General features: G+C 40.9%; 1 protein-coding gene across 8 annotated transcripts; it reads left to right on the top strand.

The window, feature by feature from the left end:
• Nucleotides 1-4,551: 4,551 nt before the first annotated feature.
• Nucleotides 4,552-16,454, top strand: ptpn5 (protein tyrosine phosphatase non-receptor type 5). Of its 8 annotated transcripts, none has more exons than XM_031282731.2 (15): nucleotides 4,553-4,901; nucleotides 8,202-8,509; nucleotides 8,657-8,761; nucleotides 9,932-10,208; nucleotides 10,831-10,953; nucleotides 11,097-11,192; nucleotides 11,491-11,747; nucleotides 11,848-12,040; nucleotides 12,501-12,585; nucleotides 12,919-12,998; nucleotides 13,174-13,311; nucleotides 13,440-13,550; nucleotides 15,304-15,464; nucleotides 15,805-15,918; nucleotides 16,157-16,454. In XM_031282731.2, the coding sequence occupies exons 4-15, from the start codon at nucleotides 9,939-9,941 to the stop codon at nucleotides 16,248-16,250; spliced, it is 1,722 nt and encodes a 573-aa protein (XP_031138591.1). In that variant the 5' UTR covers nucleotides 4,553-4,901; nucleotides 8,202-8,509; nucleotides 8,657-8,761; nucleotides 9,932-9,938; the 3' UTR covers nucleotides 16,251-16,454. The 8 variants fall into 8 exon arrangements, with proteins under 8 accessions (XP_031138594.1, XP_035859232.1, XP_031138591.1 ...); XM_036003338.1 differs by lacking the exon at nucleotides 4,553-4,901 and adding an exon at nucleotides 6,108-6,464; XM_031282734.2 differs by lacking the exon at nucleotides 8,202-8,509 and having other exon boundaries at nucleotides 4,552-4,901; nucleotides 8,657-8,803.
• Nucleotides 16,455-20,005: the final 3,551 nt, after the last annotated feature.

The following is a 20,005-nucleotide window of genomic DNA, read 5'->3' as shown; positions in this document are numbered from 1 at the left end:
CATTTGGCAGTGGCTTGAATGTAATGTGCGTTCATTAATATAAAACAGTCGCACACTATAGCTTTAAATGGAAGCTAGACAGGTATGTGTGCACCTCACTGTAAATTGTTACCATTGTATCAGTAACAATTAATGGCCTTTCCACCTTTAATTTTGATACATGGTTTGTGTTTTGATGAACCTGTGGACTGAATACATCTCACTATATTTCATTTAGCATTCCAGTAAATACCATTTCCACACAGATCTAGCGCTCTGTAGTATCGCAGTGGGTGGGTACAGGAAACAACCTGACTGCAGCTGCCTGCGGTCATCAGATGAGCACCTAACAGTTCCCTGATTCCCTCCGATGCAAATGTGCAGCAAGATTAGCCTGTCTGGCTGTGTTAGACTGTGTTTTATGGCTCCAGATAGGCAGGCTGTAAGCTGCCATTGTCACCTAGGTGTGATATGATGAGTCACAGTCAAATCTGAGATTGGCATCTGTTTAGTAACACACAGGAAAGCTTTAAGCCCAATTAACCATTTTGAAAACTCACACCACTAAATATCACCTGGCTAAACACTCCAGAGAAATGCAGTAATCAGACAGACTCAGATGGCTACTAGTTATTCATAAAGATTCCAGCAGTGTTGTGGCCAGGTTAGCTCAGTTGGTAGAGCAGCCGCATATATATATATATATATATATATATATATATATATATATATATATATATATATATATATATATATATATATATATATATATATATATATATATATATATATACACATAGAGGTTTACTCCTCGACGCAGCGCCCTTTGCTGCATGTCATTCCCCCTCTCTCTCCCCTTTCATGTCTTCATCTGTCCTGTGAAAATAAAGGCCTAAAAATGCCCAAAAAATAATTCAAGAAAGAAGATTCCAGCAGTGAGCCATTAGCACCACTAGATGCCTCCATTTGTTACTAGTGGAATACTGCTCCTCCATCGTCTCACAGGCTTACACTGAGAATTTAATTTAATCATCATTGTTATTATTATCTTTCTTATTTTGACAAATTATAGGTTTCTATTGTTTGTGTTGGTGAATTTGATACTGTTATAGTTGTACAGTATATGTACTGTTTCTTATTTACTCACATTTTCCAGGAATTATTTTTAAATGACTGTTGCCTCTAAAACTTACAATTTCAAACACCACATTACATTAAAATGGCTCCAGAGAAGTGCTGTGTCAACGTGTAGCACAGCGAGAGAAAATGAGGAAGTGATGTAACAGTTTGATGTTTCAGAGAACCAGACAGCTCAAGGTTGCGGATATCAGCCTCTTGTTCTGTATCATTAATTAGGTTAGATGGTTAGATGATGCTTTTTTACATTCACCGTTTACACTCTGTGACAGTGACCTTGTGAGTGTGGGGGGAGGGGGGGTATTTTTTCAAAAGGATGAGGAGGAGAAGATAAGGAAGGACAGAGAAGTTAATTTAGTTGATTGGAGCGGGGGAAGGCGAGGATGTGTGGGAGAGAGAGATATATGGACGGCGAGGACTCTGAAGTGGGTCATAAATAGTGAAGAAAGAAGGGAGAGATGGGGCAGGAAGTGTGTTCAATGAGATGAGCTGTATTTTAACAATTGACTTAAATAGCAATGGTCTCCAATTAAATTTAAAAAAGAGATTAAAAAAGCAAATGTTGAAGAAGCTCAGTACAGTTCCAGTATTTGCTTTCTTGCCAAGAGTTAAATGAGAAGATCAATATCTAAATCATGTCTGCACAGTAAATATGAAGCTTAGCCTTTTAGCTTAGCTTAGCATAAAGACTGGAAACAGGGAAACAAAATTCGCCTGCTAGCACGTCTAAGGCTCACTAATGACGATAAGATAAGCCTTTATTGATTACCAGAGAGCACAAAGACAGACGTAAGCAGTCTACAGATGAATAGAGAATGTAAAAAAAAGCAAAGAAAAGAAAAAAAGAATAAATAAAATAGAAGGTATATACAACTAGTATAAGAGTATAAGTTAAAAAAGAGAAAGAAATGAACTATACAAGAGAAATTAAAGACAGTTGCGAGGTCAAGTGACAAGTCAAAGTGGCACGTATGATAAATAGCAGCGAGTTTATGTAAACAGCATAAAGAATAATATATTACAATTAACACAGTATATCTCTTATATTTCTTGGCAGTAACTCTATGGATTTTGTTACCTTATTGGGACAGAGCCAGGCTAGCTGTTTCTTCATATTTACCATACAGATATGCAGTAGTGACATCAATCCTCTCATCTAACTCATAGCAAGAAAGGGATATTCCGCCTTTAGGGTTGGATTGATTTCAGTTTGTGGATACTTTTCTGTTGTATTCTGAAAGTAAATATTGAATTTTTAGTATTTTAGATGTTGTATAATAATAAAGAACTTGGCTCGACCCATCACCACTTCCTCCCACTGTACAGAAGTGAAACCAAAATATCTTGGATACAGGCGCTGCCAGCTTGTAATTTTGGAGCCAGAGTCTGCGCAGTAGTGATTGGGCGGTCCTGCCCTTACACCCACCTGACCAATCGCGAGTCAATCATAGCTGTCAATCATGATGTTTCACCCCGTTTTTATAGCTTCAAATAACCAATGACAACCAAAGTTATCAGAAAAATAAGCACTTGAACAAACACCTGAGTGACAGGAACTACCTAAAAAATTTTTGGAAAAGTTTTTGGAAAAAATTATTTGACGTGTAGGCCTACTTTGATTTTTTTTTTTTTACAGTAGTTCGGCTCATAAACAGCAGACAAAATTAACAGCTAGCTGTTGAACATTGTGGACCATTTAGCAGCTAAAGAGACATATATTTCCCTCAGGAGGTGAATAGAAACAAGACACAAAATGAATGCTAATGTTGTGTCTGTAGGATGTGTAACTGTTTGCTAACAGTGCATTATGTTATATATAAGTTAGTTATGTTTACAGCTTGTTTCCGATGCCACCAAATGGCAAAAAATTGGCCTTGTATACTGTAGTAATGCACATTAGTACAGTAGCTACAGTGTGTATGTTGTATAGTGTAGCAATGTGCATACAATCAGTCTTTTTTTCTTACATTTAAAATTAGCATACAAAGTAAACTGTTCACACCATGCTGTATGGTCATGCCAATAAAGCCAAATCGACGTAGTGTTTGTGTTTCCCAGTATTTGTGTTGATCAGATAGTGGCTGTTTTCTGCTGCTCAGTTCAGAGATCTGACAGGGAAAGGCTACCATATGGTGCGACAGGAAGGAGGGAGAGGGAGACAGAGAGAGAGAGAGAGAGAGAGAGAGAGAGAGAGAGAGAGAGAGAGCACAACACACTGAAGCGGGGAGAGACAAGAAATGACGGGAGGTTGTATGGGCAGAGAGAGAGCGAGCAACAGAAGGGAGGGAGTGGTGGGGGGGGGCGTAGGAAGCTAGAAAAAACGCGCGAGAGGATGAGTAGGAGCAGCGAGAGCATGGGGATGACAAAAACGATGGAGACTGGAAAAAGAGTGTAGACCTGGGTGATGATGAGTGGGTGGGTGGGTGGGCGCTGGGTTTAGGAGTGAGAAACAGGGTGAGAGGTGGATGGGTGGGTGGTGGTGGTGGTGGTGGGGGGGGGGGGGGGGGGGGGTTAGGAGTGAAAAACAGGGTGAGAGGTGGGTGGTAGAGCCTGAAACTTGCAAGCAGAGGAGGTGACAGTGGGGGAGTGTTCACTGCTCAGTGATGTGTTATGATCCAACTCCAACCCCCCTACACACACACAAATGTGTTTTTGTCACATAGGAGGACATCACATTGACTCACATTCGTTCATTAAGACTTAACTTGAAATATAAGGCTTTAAACATATTATTTTTTCTAATTCCATGAAAAGACCAAAACTCCAATATGTCAATTTGTCTCTTAATACATTCCGACTTCACTAGCTACCTTCTCTGTGGCTCCCAACCCCAAATATTCATTCTTACTAAAGACATACATTTTAAAAAAAACAGCTAATACATTTTTTTTTTTCATTTTTTGAAAAGGCTTAATAATTTCTTAGAACAGGTGGACACTGTAGTTTTAGCAAAAATCTTTCAAAGTAAATAATTCATTTGGTGAGGACTATTTCCAGCTGCGGATTAATACACATTCAGAGTATTTACGGCAGCAGAATGGGGTATGTGGGATTGAGTCAAAATAACCACAGTGCCCATGTTCATAGTAATAAAGGAGCATGTACTCTAGTACAGCATTGTGGCTCATTGATGGGTTTTTTATATTTTATAATTATTTTACACAGAAGAAGAATATATATCAGGCTTTGGTGACACAACACTTGTTAGTAGAATAAATCTGCTGTTGGTTTCGGCACTTTTAATGGATTTGTTGACAATAATTAAAATAGTGTAATATGCGGGAGCATTCTTTTGGAGGCGAGTCCCCATAATGTGACTGTGTGAATAGATTTATGTGCCCACAATATGATTAATACAAACACACACAGAGTCTCTCTCTCTCTCTCTCTCTCTCTCTCTCTCTCGCTCTCCAGCTCCCTCGCTCGCTCTCCCTCATTCTGTCTCTGTTGCCAAGGCTACCGTACAGCCTCTTGCTGCATATACCTAGACGAAGCTGCTGCCTGTGGATCTCTCTCTCCGCCAGGATACAAACAAAAGAAAACCCATCAGACTTTTCATTCCTCTATTTCTCTTTCACACACAGACACACACACCCACCTTCGTAGATTCTGTGTCGCCTACCCTCACACACATTCTCTGTCTCTTACTGCCAGCAAACACACTCCTTCTTCTCCCAGACAGAGGAGCGGTAAAGGGATTGGCGTGGTTCTTGGTGTTTGGCTCTTGGTTTTTGGCTCAGAGGGAGCAGAGCGGCAGATGGCGATGTGAAGACGGGCTCAGCCAGGTAAGAGGACTTATCCTAACCAGACTTAGGGCTCTGGGTGAGTGACTGTTCCAGCCCTCCTCTACTCCCCATGTCTCTCCCTCTTTCCCCCCTCCATGGCTGTGCGACATGAGGTGAATACCAATTCCTCAGCAAAGCCCCCACGGTTCATATGGCTGCTGCGCTTTTCTGGCTGTGAAAAGGTAGGGATGTGTTATGTAGCCTCTGTGTGTGCGTGTTAATTTTCTGATTATTAAAACTGATCATTTGCCAACAGGTTGATTCTTCGTTGCAGTTCTAACTGTGTGTTTCCCCTCCAATCTATTATTATTCAAAGCTTGATATCCTCTGTGTTATAATATGTCTCTGTGACAATGTGGGAGTCACCAGAGAGAGATGCAACAGTCCACCTCCCCGGGTGATTCATTACTAATCCATCCAGCTCTGCACTGTGTGGTCGCTCTAGCTCACCGTAGCCATGTACGTGATATGAATGGTGTTTTGTTTTAGCATGAATGACGGCCAGAGAATGCCATTCCTGCACTGGTGTTTTGATGCAGTGCAATCATGTAACACAATCCTTTGTCACCGGGAATCCAAATTTATCTCAAGCAGCCTGTAAATCAATTCGCTATGCAGCACATTTCAATTATTCATACAGTATAGCTTAGGCTGAATTGTAAGTTTATATGTGTCTTACAGTAATGACATTTTTCTTTGAAATGCCCCTGGAGATGCTGCAAGAGATTGGAGGAGTGAATGTAAACAATAAAGCTGATGATCTGTCTCTGTGATATACAGGAGGAAGCTGCAGGCTTGCTGGGTATTTAATTCTAAGGTCATTGTGGGATTTATGTGTGTATTGATATCAAGATGTTGTCTGTGTGTGTGTGTGTGTGTGTGTGTGTGTGTGTGTGTGTGTGTGTGTGTGTGTGTGTGTGTGTGTGTGTGTGTGTGTGTGTGTGTGACAGAGAAAGGTTGATGAGGCAGGTCTTGGCCCTCGTGACTTTATCTCACGTTACCATCCCATCATCACTTTCAGTGAGAGCTTCCTCTTACCTCGCCCCCATGCCACATTCAGCACTCCAACGACACGCTCGATGCTTCACTCTTGACGTGCTTTTGATTTACCTGGAAATGCTACCATACCCGAGATTTTCGCTGTAATGGTGGGGACAAAGCAAAACAATTCCTGACCATTTATAAAAGAAATAGGGTAGAAAAGCAGATTTGAACACATCATTTTTACAGACCGACACACTTGAAGCATTGGGAATATCCATTAAAACACAAGCCAGCTGTCATAAAAAAAAAAAAAAAAAAAAGATTAATTCCCCTTATTCCTGATTGCAGGGAAAGAGCTTTAAACACAGCTGTCAGCAGATAGTCCTTCCTGGTCCTGGGGTTCTGTTAGGGCTTATTGTAAGGCTCCGTTTAGACTCAGCTGGATGTTGGGTGCTTTGAATGGACGCAGATCAATGGAAACACTACACACATACTCTATTTGAAGACTGAGGGGGTGGTGTTTGTAAGGACCCAAAGACAGTAGACCTTCAGTGAGGAATGAGGCTGAATCAGCTGCAGGTTTGACTTATTTGCCATTAATCCACTTTGTTATACAATGTTTCCTCTGCGTTTGAATAGTGGTGTTATTGCTAATTGGAGATTACTTATCACTAGACTGTCAAAAGGGTTTTTGTGTAATTTTGAATGACAACTTTGCTGTGTGTTGTGAGCTCCCCAACAATCAACAGGGACATTTTGTTTTAGCTAAAAACAGCTCGCTTTTTCATTTCACTTTCTGCGTATTAATAACTATGATCATTGTTCAAACCCACAGGACTTTATCTTACATTTTAGTTTGGATCCCAAAGTTTCCACAGACACCAAATATGTGTGTCAAAGTAAGTTACATTTTGGAGAAATGTACAAAACATATACAAAATGATGTACAAGACATCTACTTTGTAGAATATTTCCATTTGGTGGTTGGTGCGTGAGTCCTGCTTTGAGGTTTTTCTCAGTGTTTACATCATATAGCTTCAATGAAGAGCTGGAACAAGCTGAGACAGAATATATATGAAACTGAAACTTACAGTGTGCCAAATGGCAATTTGAACTATCTCAAAGCTCAAAAGGGAAACAAAAGAGAAAAACAGTCTGTTAAAGGGTTAAATGCAGGACCATACTTAACATTTAGGACACAGAGGTCATGTCCTCAGCTGCTGCGGGGATGTTACATTTTATATTCTGATTTCAGTATTTTCTATAAATTCTGCTACCTTTAGGCCTATAAATAATGTAATGATTTAGTATTTATTTACCCACCAAAATTCCTGGCAGTGAGAAAAGACTTTGACATTGCACATTGGGAAATAAAATACAGTTCATATTTGAACGTTTAACCGTTAATTAATCTGAGACTTTATTTCCAGTGTTTGTTCAAAAGGTCTGAGGGTGGTGGGACTCATGACCTCAATTTTTATAAAATCCGAGCTACAGCCCTGGTTAAATATACCAAACAATTCACCAAGCAAGCACTCAGCTGCCAAAGCGAGTGACTGAAAAACAAAGATATTTACCTCAAAGAATTAAAGCAAAGAGTGGCAGAATGTTTTTGGACAAACATGAATATTGTCACTGCTCTCCCAGTGCAGATGTATGTTTTTCATTTTTCATGCAGTGTGTATACCAACGTGTGTGTGTGTGTGGGTGTGTGTGTGTGTGTGTGTGTGTGTGTGTGTGTGTGTGTGTGTGTGTGTGTGTGTGTGTGTGCGTGCTACAGTACGTTGGTTGCCACAGTTACCAAACGCCAACCTCACTGCGTCATTGCCTCAGACAACCTTCACACAAAAAAGGGCTGCTTTGCCTCCCATTCATCCCTTCATCCACTCATATATTGTTTAAAAATGGAAGCACACTGAACTTTCTCAGCTTCTCTTATAGAACACATTCTATGTGTGTGTGTGTGTGTGTGTGTGTGTGTGTGTGTGTGTGTGTGTGTGTGTGTGTGTGTGTGTATACGTTATATGTCTGTGTACATTGTATGTATGCACATTGCCATGACTACGGGCCAGGCTAACTGGCGTCATCACTTCAAAACCACCTTCGCAGCAGCAAGCAAAGATAGATAGAAAAGGACTCAATGCAGCTCCCCTCTGTTCAACACCTGCACACTCTCTCTCTCTATCTCTCTCTCTCTCTCTCTCTCTCTCTCTCTCTCTTTCTCTCTCTCTCTCTCTCAAACACACACACAGAGACATAGCTCCTGCTACTGGTGTGGTCTCATATTCTGCTGAGCTCACCTCATTCGTTCAACAGGGTCCAGTGGCACAGAAGGAGAGGAAGGGAGATTAGAGGGGAGCAGAGAATGCATGCATACTGATTTGACTGGAGCAATCTGAATGTATTTCTGAGGGTGTCTGCTTAGTCTGGCTCGAATCATCCCCGCCTCGCAGGGAGGGAGCGAGACGAGGAGAAAGAAAGAGGGGAAGAAATATTGACAGTTTACTGTGTCACCTTACATCACCATCCTCCGCTCATGAAATCACAGCTGGGAGCTGAAATGGGTGCTACTCGGATCCATCTTTAGATATAATAAGATTCCCAACCTCATCTCAGCGTGACCAGTTGAGTTTGATTGACCAGTTGTCTCTTATTATGTAGCATTTAGAGTTTTGAAATGACCTGTGATTCCTGTTTTGTCTCTCTTTCCTTTATTTTCACATTTTAAACACATAAGATGTAATGTTTGGCTGTTGTCTTCTGTCCTTCAGATTTGACTCTGCCACACAATGGCTGATACTGGGCGGTTGCCACAGGATACAGGATTTAACTTGATCATGTGATCTGACTCCCCAGTTCCCTGCCATCTATCATAGGTGAATCTACAGGTTTTTTTTGATATTCCAGTAAGCCAACTGGTAAGTCATTCTGCATTGTTGGTTGGTTGTCATTGATGAAAACTTCCAAACTCAATCATGACAAATTTAGACATCAACAAAACATTTAGATAAAAGGGATATGTGCGCAAACACTACACCACCACTCTCACAGGCCCCCGCATTCACACATCCGCACACTCAACGTGGTGGTAATCAGCCAAATGTACAAAACACCTTTATTAATGGTAGAAGGACAAAAGAGCAAGGCGGAAAAGGTCTTTGAATACACTGCTGACTGATCCAGACGGCCGTGTGTGTAAGTGTGTGTGTGTGTGTGTGTGTGTGTGTGTGTGTGTGTGCGCGCGCGTGTGTCTGTGTGTGTGTGTGTGTGTGTGTCAGTAGACGATACTGCTCAGAACGGATGAGAGGGATGAGAGCCACTCTGTTGCCAAGGTGACGGACAGGGCTGTAAACACGCTACCCCTGACTCATCTCTCCACAATAGAGCCTCTCTCACACACGCACGCACACACACGCACACGCACACACACACACACACACACACAAACACGCACATACACACACACACACACACACACACATTCATCATTCACACAATAGAGTCCAATCTGAGGGAGGAGAGGATCCAGAGATGAGAGCTATACATCTGAATAGGCCTGTGGAATAAACTCAACTCTTTCTGTCATATAATACGCGTTCATTTAAAAACAGACAATCGGACAAACACTCACAACCTGACAAACACAGCTAGCACATAATTGAACTTTTACTGTAATAAAAACCCTTTATTTTCTGGAGTTGGGAAGTTTGTCTTCATGTTACGTAAATGTTGTTCACGCAGGGTGTCTTGTAATCTAACACCATGTCAGACGTCTCAAAAACAGTATAAAACCATAAAATAACACTACCCATATAGGCCTTTTTTTGTGTTTATACGGGGTCAAAGCACACACTGTATTTTTTACATCTAAAGATTGTTTTTGGAGATCACACACTCTTAATCTCTCAGTATTTTGTTAGATTTTCAGATGGTGTACATAACAAACATTTAATACATGTCAAAAACAGAGATTCCTGTGTCAGAATCCAGCTGTAAAAGCCTAGTGATCACAGAGGTAAGACTTGTCGAATACCTTCATTTAACAGGGGGATCATGACCCGCCGGCTGAGCAGCTCCACCCGTTCCCACACCGAGGACTCCATCTTCTTGAGGCCTGACGAAGACCCCGTCTGGCTGGATGAGCCCACAAAGTCTGATAAAATAGGCGACGGAGCACCTAAAAAAGACGGGCTCCCAAAATGCAAAGATGGACCCGCAGGGGGCCAAAACCCAAAGGAAGATGAAGTGTTTATGCACAAGGTGTGTGCGCTGGTGATTGAGATCCACTGCTGGGCTGCACTGTTTGTCGTCTCCCAAGTCACGGTACGTGAATGGACATCAGTTGAAAAGTTAAGTAAAAGTAGATAAAATCTAAATCTAAAAATGACTTATTTGAATTTCACTCGAATGTCTGCTTTGAATTAGATTGAGATTGAGCTTACCTTCCTGCACAAGTTTTGGTTTTTAGCTCAGCATGTAGACAGTAGACCAGTACGAAAAATCGTGTAATTGCAACATTAGCAATGCAAATGACGCTCGAGCACAAAATATTCTCTCACCTTGCCTAATATTTTTCCACAAAGATTGTCATTTTCTCCAAAGTGCTTTAGTCGACAGTGTACTTTTACCTCTTTAGTATTCTCTCCCTCTTCTTCATGTTTGATTCATTCTAGAAGCAAAAAAGCACAGGTGCAACATTACCATATATAAAAAAAAAAAGAAAAAAAAAGAAAAAAGAGCCTTGTAAACGTCGCCATGATTATGACACCAGACAGCATGTGGTCAATTTACATATTTTCTATGCCTGCGTAATAGGCCATCTTCTTTACTTCTCTTTTTGTTCACTTTTTACATGAGAGCAGCCACTGTGCTGCCTGGTTACCAGTGCATTAATGACTGGAGAGTTCACAGTGATAATCTGCCTTCCCTCGCTCTCTCCTCCCAGGGGTACTGGGTGTTTTTTGTGGTGGAAGGAAATGGACCTTTCTCTTCCATCTACAAAGCCCTGCAGGTCATCGACTTCTACCTTGGCTTCTTCTTACCCTTCCACCCGATTTTTGGAATGGACGTAAGTGTCGGCCCTTGTGACCAATAGAGCTGTTTGTTTTGGATGGAGACTGCAAAAAAATGAAACCCTGAAGATACGTTGATTCTAGTGTTGGTTGTTTCTAACTGCCTCTTCCCCTGTCTTTCTCTCTCTGCACTGACCAGTCTATGGTGTTGATGAGGGAGGTTGTGAACACCAAACAGGACAACTGGATTTTCCATGGAACTGCAGGCACTGGTGTGGCCATCTGTGTAATCATGGTAAAAGACTGGACGGACCATTCAATTCCTACCCAGAACTTGTTTTTTTTTTTGCAAAATTTCAAACATTCGGTAATTTCGGCATGAATGTGAGATTATGTTGGATGTTGAATTATTGTTATTTCCCATGAAGGCACACAACTCTTTGAAAGAAACTAGATTGACTAGATCATTTATTTCTTCATTTGCGGAACTTCTTGCTTGATGATTTTTTTACTGGCTGATGAATAAATACACATTTGTAGGGAACACATGGCGAATGGCACCACTTCATCCCTCCCAACTAACCTCTCCGTAGGTCATCCACATGGTGTGTAAGTGGCGTTACGGCACTGGCTTGTGGTCGTCAAGAACAGTGTTGCAGGACATTGGTGACCGACGTCAGTCTGTGAGCCGCCAGCCCTCCTTCACCCTGTCAGAGTGGACGGATGCTCAGGAGGATCTGCTGGACATGGACCCTGTGCCGCAGACGCCCGTCTTTGAAATGGGCACTGACGCAAAGACGGAGGGAGACGCCGCCACCCTCACTGTCACATCAGTGGGGCTCCAGGAGAGGTTAGACTTGGCTGCATTTTAAATCCATATTGCACATAGTAAATGGGTAAACACATACTGTACATCTATATACATTTGTATGATTCAATGTATCACACAGGAGGGGCTCCAATGTTTCGCTGACCTTGGACATGTGTACACCAGGCTGCACTGAGCCCTATGGCTACGGAGCCCAGCTCTCCCCCAGAGACCAGACGGCAAAGGAGTACCTCCGACAGGGAACACACAGCCTGACCCCTGCCATGCTACACACACGGGCCATGGATGACCAGAGCCTGCAGGCTGAGTTTTATGTGAGCGCAACAACAGCAGCTCACCCACCTACACGCTTTAGATTAACAGGGATGAACAGAGACTCACCGGAAAATATGTACACTGACACACAGACACAGGCAGAAATGCACACACCCACACACATACACACACCCACACACATACACACACACCCAGCGGAGCTCTGCACACACCCGTAAGCTTTTCCACTGCCTGTTAGTGGGCGAAGGAATGATAGATACAGGCATATTTGCAAATGAAAACCCACAGAGGATTCCAGTGTCTGCCAGGCAGAAAGATGCGCGCAAGAACGCACACAAGTTGTCCGCAGAATTCGAATCTCATTTAAAGTGAAGGCCAATGGATGACTTAATGTCTTTTGAATGTTTTGTTGCCTTGTGGAAGGCATGGTTAAGACTTTCCCTCCATTTCTGCAAGGATTGATTGTTATTGCACCCATTGTTCTGTGTCCATTGGCAGGAAACTCCCATGAACTTTGTGGACCCTAAGGAATACAACTACCCAGGGCTGGTGAGAAAGAACCGCTACAAAACCATCTTACCCAGTGAGTACAGCTGCACCTAGAGTCGGAACAGTCACTAAAAAGAGATCATACAGTTGTACATTTTTTGTTGTTGTTGTGCTGCTTCTTTTTAATAATTCCACATACTCATCAACTATTTAGCTCAGATGGGTTTGTAAAAGAATATTGATACTCACACACGGAGACACGGCACACAAAAAGATACAAACCAACCCTGTAATAAAACCAAGCTGTAAGACGTAATGCAGTGTGAATGCATGAATATCATTTCCCATCTTCTTCTGCTGTCATCTCTTTGAATTACAACCCATCTGTCACTCTTTCTCGTGATGATCTAACACTGTTCACCTCCAGATACACACAGCAGAGTGATCTTGAAGTCACAGGATGAAGACGATTTCCTCACCACTTACATCAATGCCAATTATCTCAAAGTAAGTGAAAATATGTGTATTTTTAAGCAAAGTCTTGCTCCACCACATATCTGTGACATAGCCACTGTAACTTTGTTTGTTCTCCATGGACCATGGCCTCCTAGAAACAGATACCTGTATATGACAAAACCGGGCATGTGTGTGTGTGTGTGTGTGTGTGTGTGTGTGTGCGCAGGGCTATGGGGATGAGGACTGTGCATACATTGCCACCCAGGGTCCCACCGTGAACACTGTGGGTGACTTCTGGAGGATGGTGTGGCAGGAGAGAAGCCCAATAATAGTGATGATCACCAACCTGGAGGAAAAAAATGAGGTCAGACAGGGTGGTGATGATGATGATGATGATGATGATGATGATGATGATGATGATGATGATGATGATGATGATGATGGATATTGGGATGGGTACAAATATCCCATTGAGTGTTCATCGTGTTGCAGAAATGTGCAGAGTACTGGCCCGAGGACACTGTGACCCATGAGGGCATCAAGATCACCCTTGTCACCGTAACCCAGGAGGATGACTACAGTCTGAGGGTGTTTACTTTGAAGGTAAGACACAGTAAGACTGTTACTGTCATATGTCACACAAAAAGGGTGAATACATTGCACACGATTGCTGATCATTTTTTCAATCATCTCCAGTGGTATCTAGCTATGCAGATACCTTCGGTTTTATTTTTGACTACAATGGAAATGAATGTAATTTAATTTCTGTTGCTCAAAGCATTGAAACTTTACAAGAAAACTCAGAGTCTAACGTGACAGCTACACTAGCGGTTCTGTAAGGGTGTATGGTAACACATCAGCATGCTATATGCTCACACTGACAATGCTAACATGCAGATGTTTGGCAGGTGTTAATCATGTTCACCATCTAGTCTAGCGTGTTAGCAACCTAGCATATAATAATTAGCACTAAACACAAAGTACAGCTGTGGCTGATGGGAATGTCATTAGTCTTGCAGGTATTTAGTCATAAACCAATGTATTGGACAAATTAAAATTTTGACATGATAACAGCACTAAACGGGATCACCAAAATTAACACAATTCATCCTGGGGGGAAAATGAATGTTTAGTTTAGTTTAGTTTATTAAGGATCCCCATTAGCTGATGCCTTGACGACCAGCTAGTCTTCCTGTGGTCCAACGCTACATTTAGTCAAACAATATTAAAAGATTTCATAACATATACAGAAAATAAATAAAAAAATAAATAAAATAAAATACATCAACAACAAAACTAAAGTAACACAAAGCAAAACCAAAAAAAAAATTACAAATAAAATGAAATGAAAACAATAACAAACCAAGCAAATAGAGAAATATCTTGAAAACAAAAAGTTATATATTACAATATATTACATGGCTAACATTAAGGTGGCTTACATTGACAAAAACACACAATCAGAAACCTCATAATAAATAATTTAAATGAAGGTAAGATTTGACTTTCTTTTTAAAATGGTCCTTTCCTGTGATAAAACGAAGGTTACTAGGGATTTTATTCCACAAAGTGTGTAAAAAAATGTGTGTACCACGCTTCATGGCAATTCATCCAACAGTTGAAACAACACAAATAAATCCAAAACATTACTCGTACCTACAGTATATGTGTTGACAGCTGATTCAGTTCAAATTCTTCTTTTAGATGATTATATGTGTGCACACATCTGATCTCAAGATTGATATTAGACCATATAATAAAAACATGAAGCACTGTAGTGTAGACTTGGCTGTCATCACAACAGATTTTGCTCATGGGTTCTCAATTTACCAAGCAAACACTACCCAAGTTTTCATTTTGCCAAAGTAAATATTTTCATCAGAATGTCCACGTGCATACATAATCACCACAGCCATGTGTGTTGGGCGGGGGTTTGCGCAACATTCCTGACGTTGCCATACTTTTTGGTTCCTTTCATGTGCTCATGATGGGTGTTTTATATTGAATTTGGGGTCATGGCGACATTGGCACTTAGCAAGCCAAACATGATAATTCAGTAAATGCAGCCATTACTAAACACCAAGGGATCGTTATATAACTGTGAAGTTAAAAGCTTGTTGTTTATGTTATTGGATTAATAATGATTATTGTCAGTACAGTATTTTTTAGAACCCTCACTCTTTTTTTCTGTCTTGTTTATCATTATTGTAGCAACTACTATTAAGGTAAACATGTGGGTATGCAAGCAGTGCAACAGGCTGATCGGAAATCAATCTCAGTGTGTATCATGTACGGTACATGGGTGCGCAACATGGTCACATCCGTGTGTGTGTGTGTGTGTGTGTGTGTGTGTCAGTGTGGGGGAGAGGAGCGCAGTCTGCGGCAGTACTGGTACACCTCGTGGCCTGATCAGAAGACTCCAGACAAGGCTCCACCTCTTCTGGAACTGGTGCAGGAAGTGGAAATGGCCCGAGAGGAAGCCCCGCCCTCCAGTGGCCCTATAATTGTCCACTGCAGGTACAAAAGTAGCTTGTTAGTGAAATAGGGACCGATAAAGAGTTAAAATGTGTTAAGAAAAGCTGAGTGAAAAGGCCTATAATAAACCTATGTTGATCATATACATGCATAGGGGAAATTTCCCAGTTTCATATTAGAGAAACCCATTTTACTGCTGTTTTTACTATAAAAACCACATGGCAGACCAGAGCATTTGTCTTCTTCCAAATCCTCTGCTGTCTAATTTCCCCAGGGAGAATTTAGCGTTAATCAAATGAATGGGATCAGTGCTAATCAATACACCAATCCGTACATTTTTTTCTCTTGCGTCCCTTTACCCCTCCAACCTTTTTGTTCGCAGTGCTGGAATTGGTCGAACTGGCTGCTTTATCGCCACCTCCATCCTGTGCAAGCAGCTGAGGACTGAGGGTGTGGTTGACATCCTGAGAACCACCTGCCAGCTCCGTCTGGACAGGTGAGCTATTCTTAGCTTAAGTTCTTGGCATTAAACTTTTTTTGTTGTTGTTGGAACAGAGCATGGTGGATGTAGTTTCAGTTGATCTTGGTTTAATTTACCAGGTAGAGTAAGTCACTGTGAGTCAATCACAGCCTTTCTTTCAATATGCTTAAATGATTGATTGTTAATCTTTTCACACTTCCTGAACTGACTGACCAAACCATATTGTGCGTGTGTTTCTGTGTATGTTTCTCAGGGGTGGGATGATCCAGACGAGCGAGCAGTACCAGTTTGTGCATCATGTCCTCAGCCTGTATGAGAAGCAGCTGTCTCACACTGCTGAGGAGTAGAGTGAGCGCCACAGCCACACCCAGACCGAGACACACCACTGTACACTGTACCGCCTCTGGTGGTATACACCACTGTACCTAGCATCATCTCAATCTCACCCTTTAACAAATTCAAACCATGTTAATCTCCTCACCCTATAGGCACGCTCTGACAAGACTGAATAGGTTGACATGAAATCTGTGCGTACTGTATGTCTTTGCGCAAAGAGCTGGGATTGGAGATAGACCCCAGAAATGTCATTGATCCACACCGTCCTGGAGAGTCACAGTCAGGCCCCAAAATAATCCATGCCCGCACTCCTGACATCATTTCATTTGCACTGCTGAGGTTTTTTTTTTTAACACGTTACTGTTAAAGGGGTTAAACTCGATATTCAGAACATTTATATAGCAGTAAACAACTATTTGCTATGTAAAGACATAGACGAGTAATGGCGTCCTAAGCAGAGAATAAAGTCACACTCCCTCTGCGTGTGTTGTAATGAGCTTCTCTGTTCTTTGTTTTGATAGCCAGTCCGGCCTTGCGTGCATGTGAGCGCCTTGTGCGTCGGTATCAGACGCCGAGGCCCGTGACAAAGCATCAGTATTTGACGAGTTACGGAACGGTCTGTGAAAGGCGTGTGAAGGCAATCCCGGGCACAACTTTTTTTCTGAATATTGAGTACAGCCACTTTAATTCTTAGTCATCAAGGCTTCATTTAGTAGCCTACTTAGCCCCCTCACATACTGTATGTACAATTTTAAAAGGTTAAACTGGAACTGAAGTATAATCAGATCACCTGCAGCGCTGTCAGTTTGCTGTAAGGATTAAATCCAAGGTCCATTACCCAAAGTTAGTGTCAATAATACTGTAAGGGCCTTTTACAGTATAAGTGCCAGCATAATTAAAACCTACAGAAAGTATCAAATGCCAGCCTAATATTAAACATTGTATAGATGTAAAAGTGCACATGAAACATAAGCGGACATATTTTTTCATTGACTCGCTTGACTCTCACTTTTAATGTACAAAATCCTTACAGAAGGCCTGTTTCAACTTTTGATGCATTCAGGGGCCACCTCATCTTCAGGTTGCATGGTGCTAAGTGTTCATTAAAGGCATGTGCAATGTTATGGAACATAGGAATGTATAACAATTAGGTTATTAATTAACTAATTAGGATTTCTGTGCAATCTACAGTAATACAGTTTTACCATGCTGCCTGTGCAGTCCTCATGGCCCATGATGTTTACAGTAAACAACTCCTACATTAAGGCCACGTACACTCAGAGGCGTCACAGAGCCGGCGACACTGAGGGGACAGAGGTCAGAAATAGAATCAGACCGTCAGAAAAATCAATACAAAGCCCAATCAAAGCTCTGGAAATTCTGACATATACACACAGGGAAATGTAATGCACAGGAAAGCAAAAAAAGTGCACCATAAATTGATGACGGATGGTCACATACAGCTAATCTTCTTGTAAGTGTCCCATTAACTATCATGATCGCCCTCAGAGTTACATGCTCCGTGATGCCTCTGCTTTCAACAGTAGCTTGACCACATCCGTGAAGTAAGAAGCCCATGATTGTTGTATAGACAGGCCAGGCCTAATCTGTATGAAGCACAATAGACCAACTATGGTTGTCTCTGATGTTCAGCTGTAAAAGTTCTCTTTTTTTCCCGTATTGTGTTTTGATTGTGTTGAGTTTAATGGATTGCATGTGCTGTATGGGACTCCATAGGTCCACAATCAAAGCGACGTGATTGGTTGTCCTGCTTTTTGTTGTGTAAAAGGGTTTAAGCCTATTATATTGCTTGCTCTCGGCCAATGCTTTTGATACAGTTTGCTTTTGTGAAACCAACCAGAGATATTTTTAGAACATTTTGATACAATCCTTTCGAGTAGATGCCTTGTGTATATTTCCGTTTACACCATGATGGAATGTAGCTCATACTGTGGATCAAACCATCGGTTTATATTGCAAGATTTGACAGAACAAAATGTGACAACTACCTAAGTTACCTTACAGAACAGAAAATAAATAGATTATGTTTAGTCTTCAGTATTATTACTTTATGCCTTTAGGCTTTGCTTTAGTATGCTTTGCTTTCTGTGTATGTTTTTATCGTTTTTCTTGGAGAATTTTACCTCAGACTGAGTTTTTACGCAGTCCCCACTCGATTCCATCTGTGACTCTAGGCCACCTCGCAGTTGACAACACGAGAAATAATTGCTATGTGTAAGGCAGCTAAAACAGTGAAGACAATTTTCTATGTAACACAAATCACACTCAAACAACTTCTATCTTGACTCAATGCATCAGATCAACATGAACATTATCAGAAGATGGAGTCAACTGTGTGGCCTCAGACCAATTTATAAAGATAAAATCATTTAGCAAATTAAACTGCCAAATTTACAGGAAAATAGGACTGGGATTTATAAGAAAAGCTACAATCTATTGTCAGACTTTTGACATAATCCTCTGATAATGTCCAGTGTACTCGACTGAAACGCTTTTATATTTAAGTGCTTGTTTTCAATGCTTACCTGGTCCTCCTCTGATGATCAAAATGGGGATGATGAAATAGCCAAACAGTCAGACATATACAACCAACCAGCAATCAGTATTCCTCTCCCCTGCTACAGTATTGCTTTAAGTTGTGAGTTTTTGCATCTAAATAAAGGTAGATTTTCATGAATATGTGTTGCTGTCTCTATGACTCTCTATCGCATACAAACACACAAACCTCCTTTTAAACCAGGGCACCGGTAAAGCTAATTACTGTGTGTCTGAATTATAAATTTAAAGGTTGTAATGAAATTATAGCTTTGAGATTTAAAGGAACGATGACGTCAAAGCTATGGTGGCTCTGTGTGTTTACTACACCTGCAGAAATTCTCTCTTGCACCACAGAATGCAGTTAAACAATTCTACCACTAGGTGTCAGTATATACAATGTAATAAGTAATGTAATACACAAACTGCCAATAGCTTTTTTTTACCCTGCATTCATCCGCTTACTCTCTGACACATTTAGTTGGCAGAGCAACAGAACAAAGGCTTTCAATCAAACAAAAGAGAATTCATGATACTGAATTCAAATACAACCAACATCCACTCATTACAACTGTTTTATTCAGTTGTAAGTACGAATGTGACACTGTTGATAAATCAATGTTCATTTCTGTAAACCATATATAAAATCTGAATAGGTTTTTGAAATATTCTTGATCTATTTCTCTTAAAGCCCCTACATAATAGACCCACACAGATGTTTTTTTTTTTACTTATGATCTCTCATTAGAGCTTTTTTCTCAGGGTTGTAAACTGACTGTGCTTGATTGACATCCCCCTTACTCTCCTGTTAGTTTTGTTGTTACAAATCACACCTCTATCATTATTTTTATGACACAGAGATTGGTGACATCATGTAAATCCCAGCATAGCCCCACCCAACTTTCACCTCATTAGAGGTCTAATTAGCCAGGGTAATTAAATGCAGGGCCTTTAAATCAGTATAAATAAAATGTTTCATGTTGCAATATCTGTGCAAAAAACAGACTTTGTGTTAACACATACAGTAGAAACACAATCTTATACCAATCTTAGTAAGATAACTCAAAGCAAAATTCTTGTAAGGAATTATAATAAGAAAAACTAATATAATCATTAACAAAATATAACGCTGATTTGCTTAAAAAAGAATCAGTTTTTGTTGATGTTAATGTATTTTTGCATCATTGGAGCTGGTTAATTGTAGCAGCCC

Source organism: Sander lucioperca, chromosome 7, assembly GCF_008315115.2.
Source record: "Sander lucioperca isolate FBNREF2018 chromosome 7, SLUC_FBN_1.2, whole genome shotgun sequence".
NCBI classification, from domain to species: domain Eukaryota; kingdom Metazoa; phylum Chordata; class Actinopteri; order Perciformes; family Percidae; genus Sander; species Sander lucioperca.
This window is presented reverse-complemented; position numbering and strand designations above follow the sequence as displayed.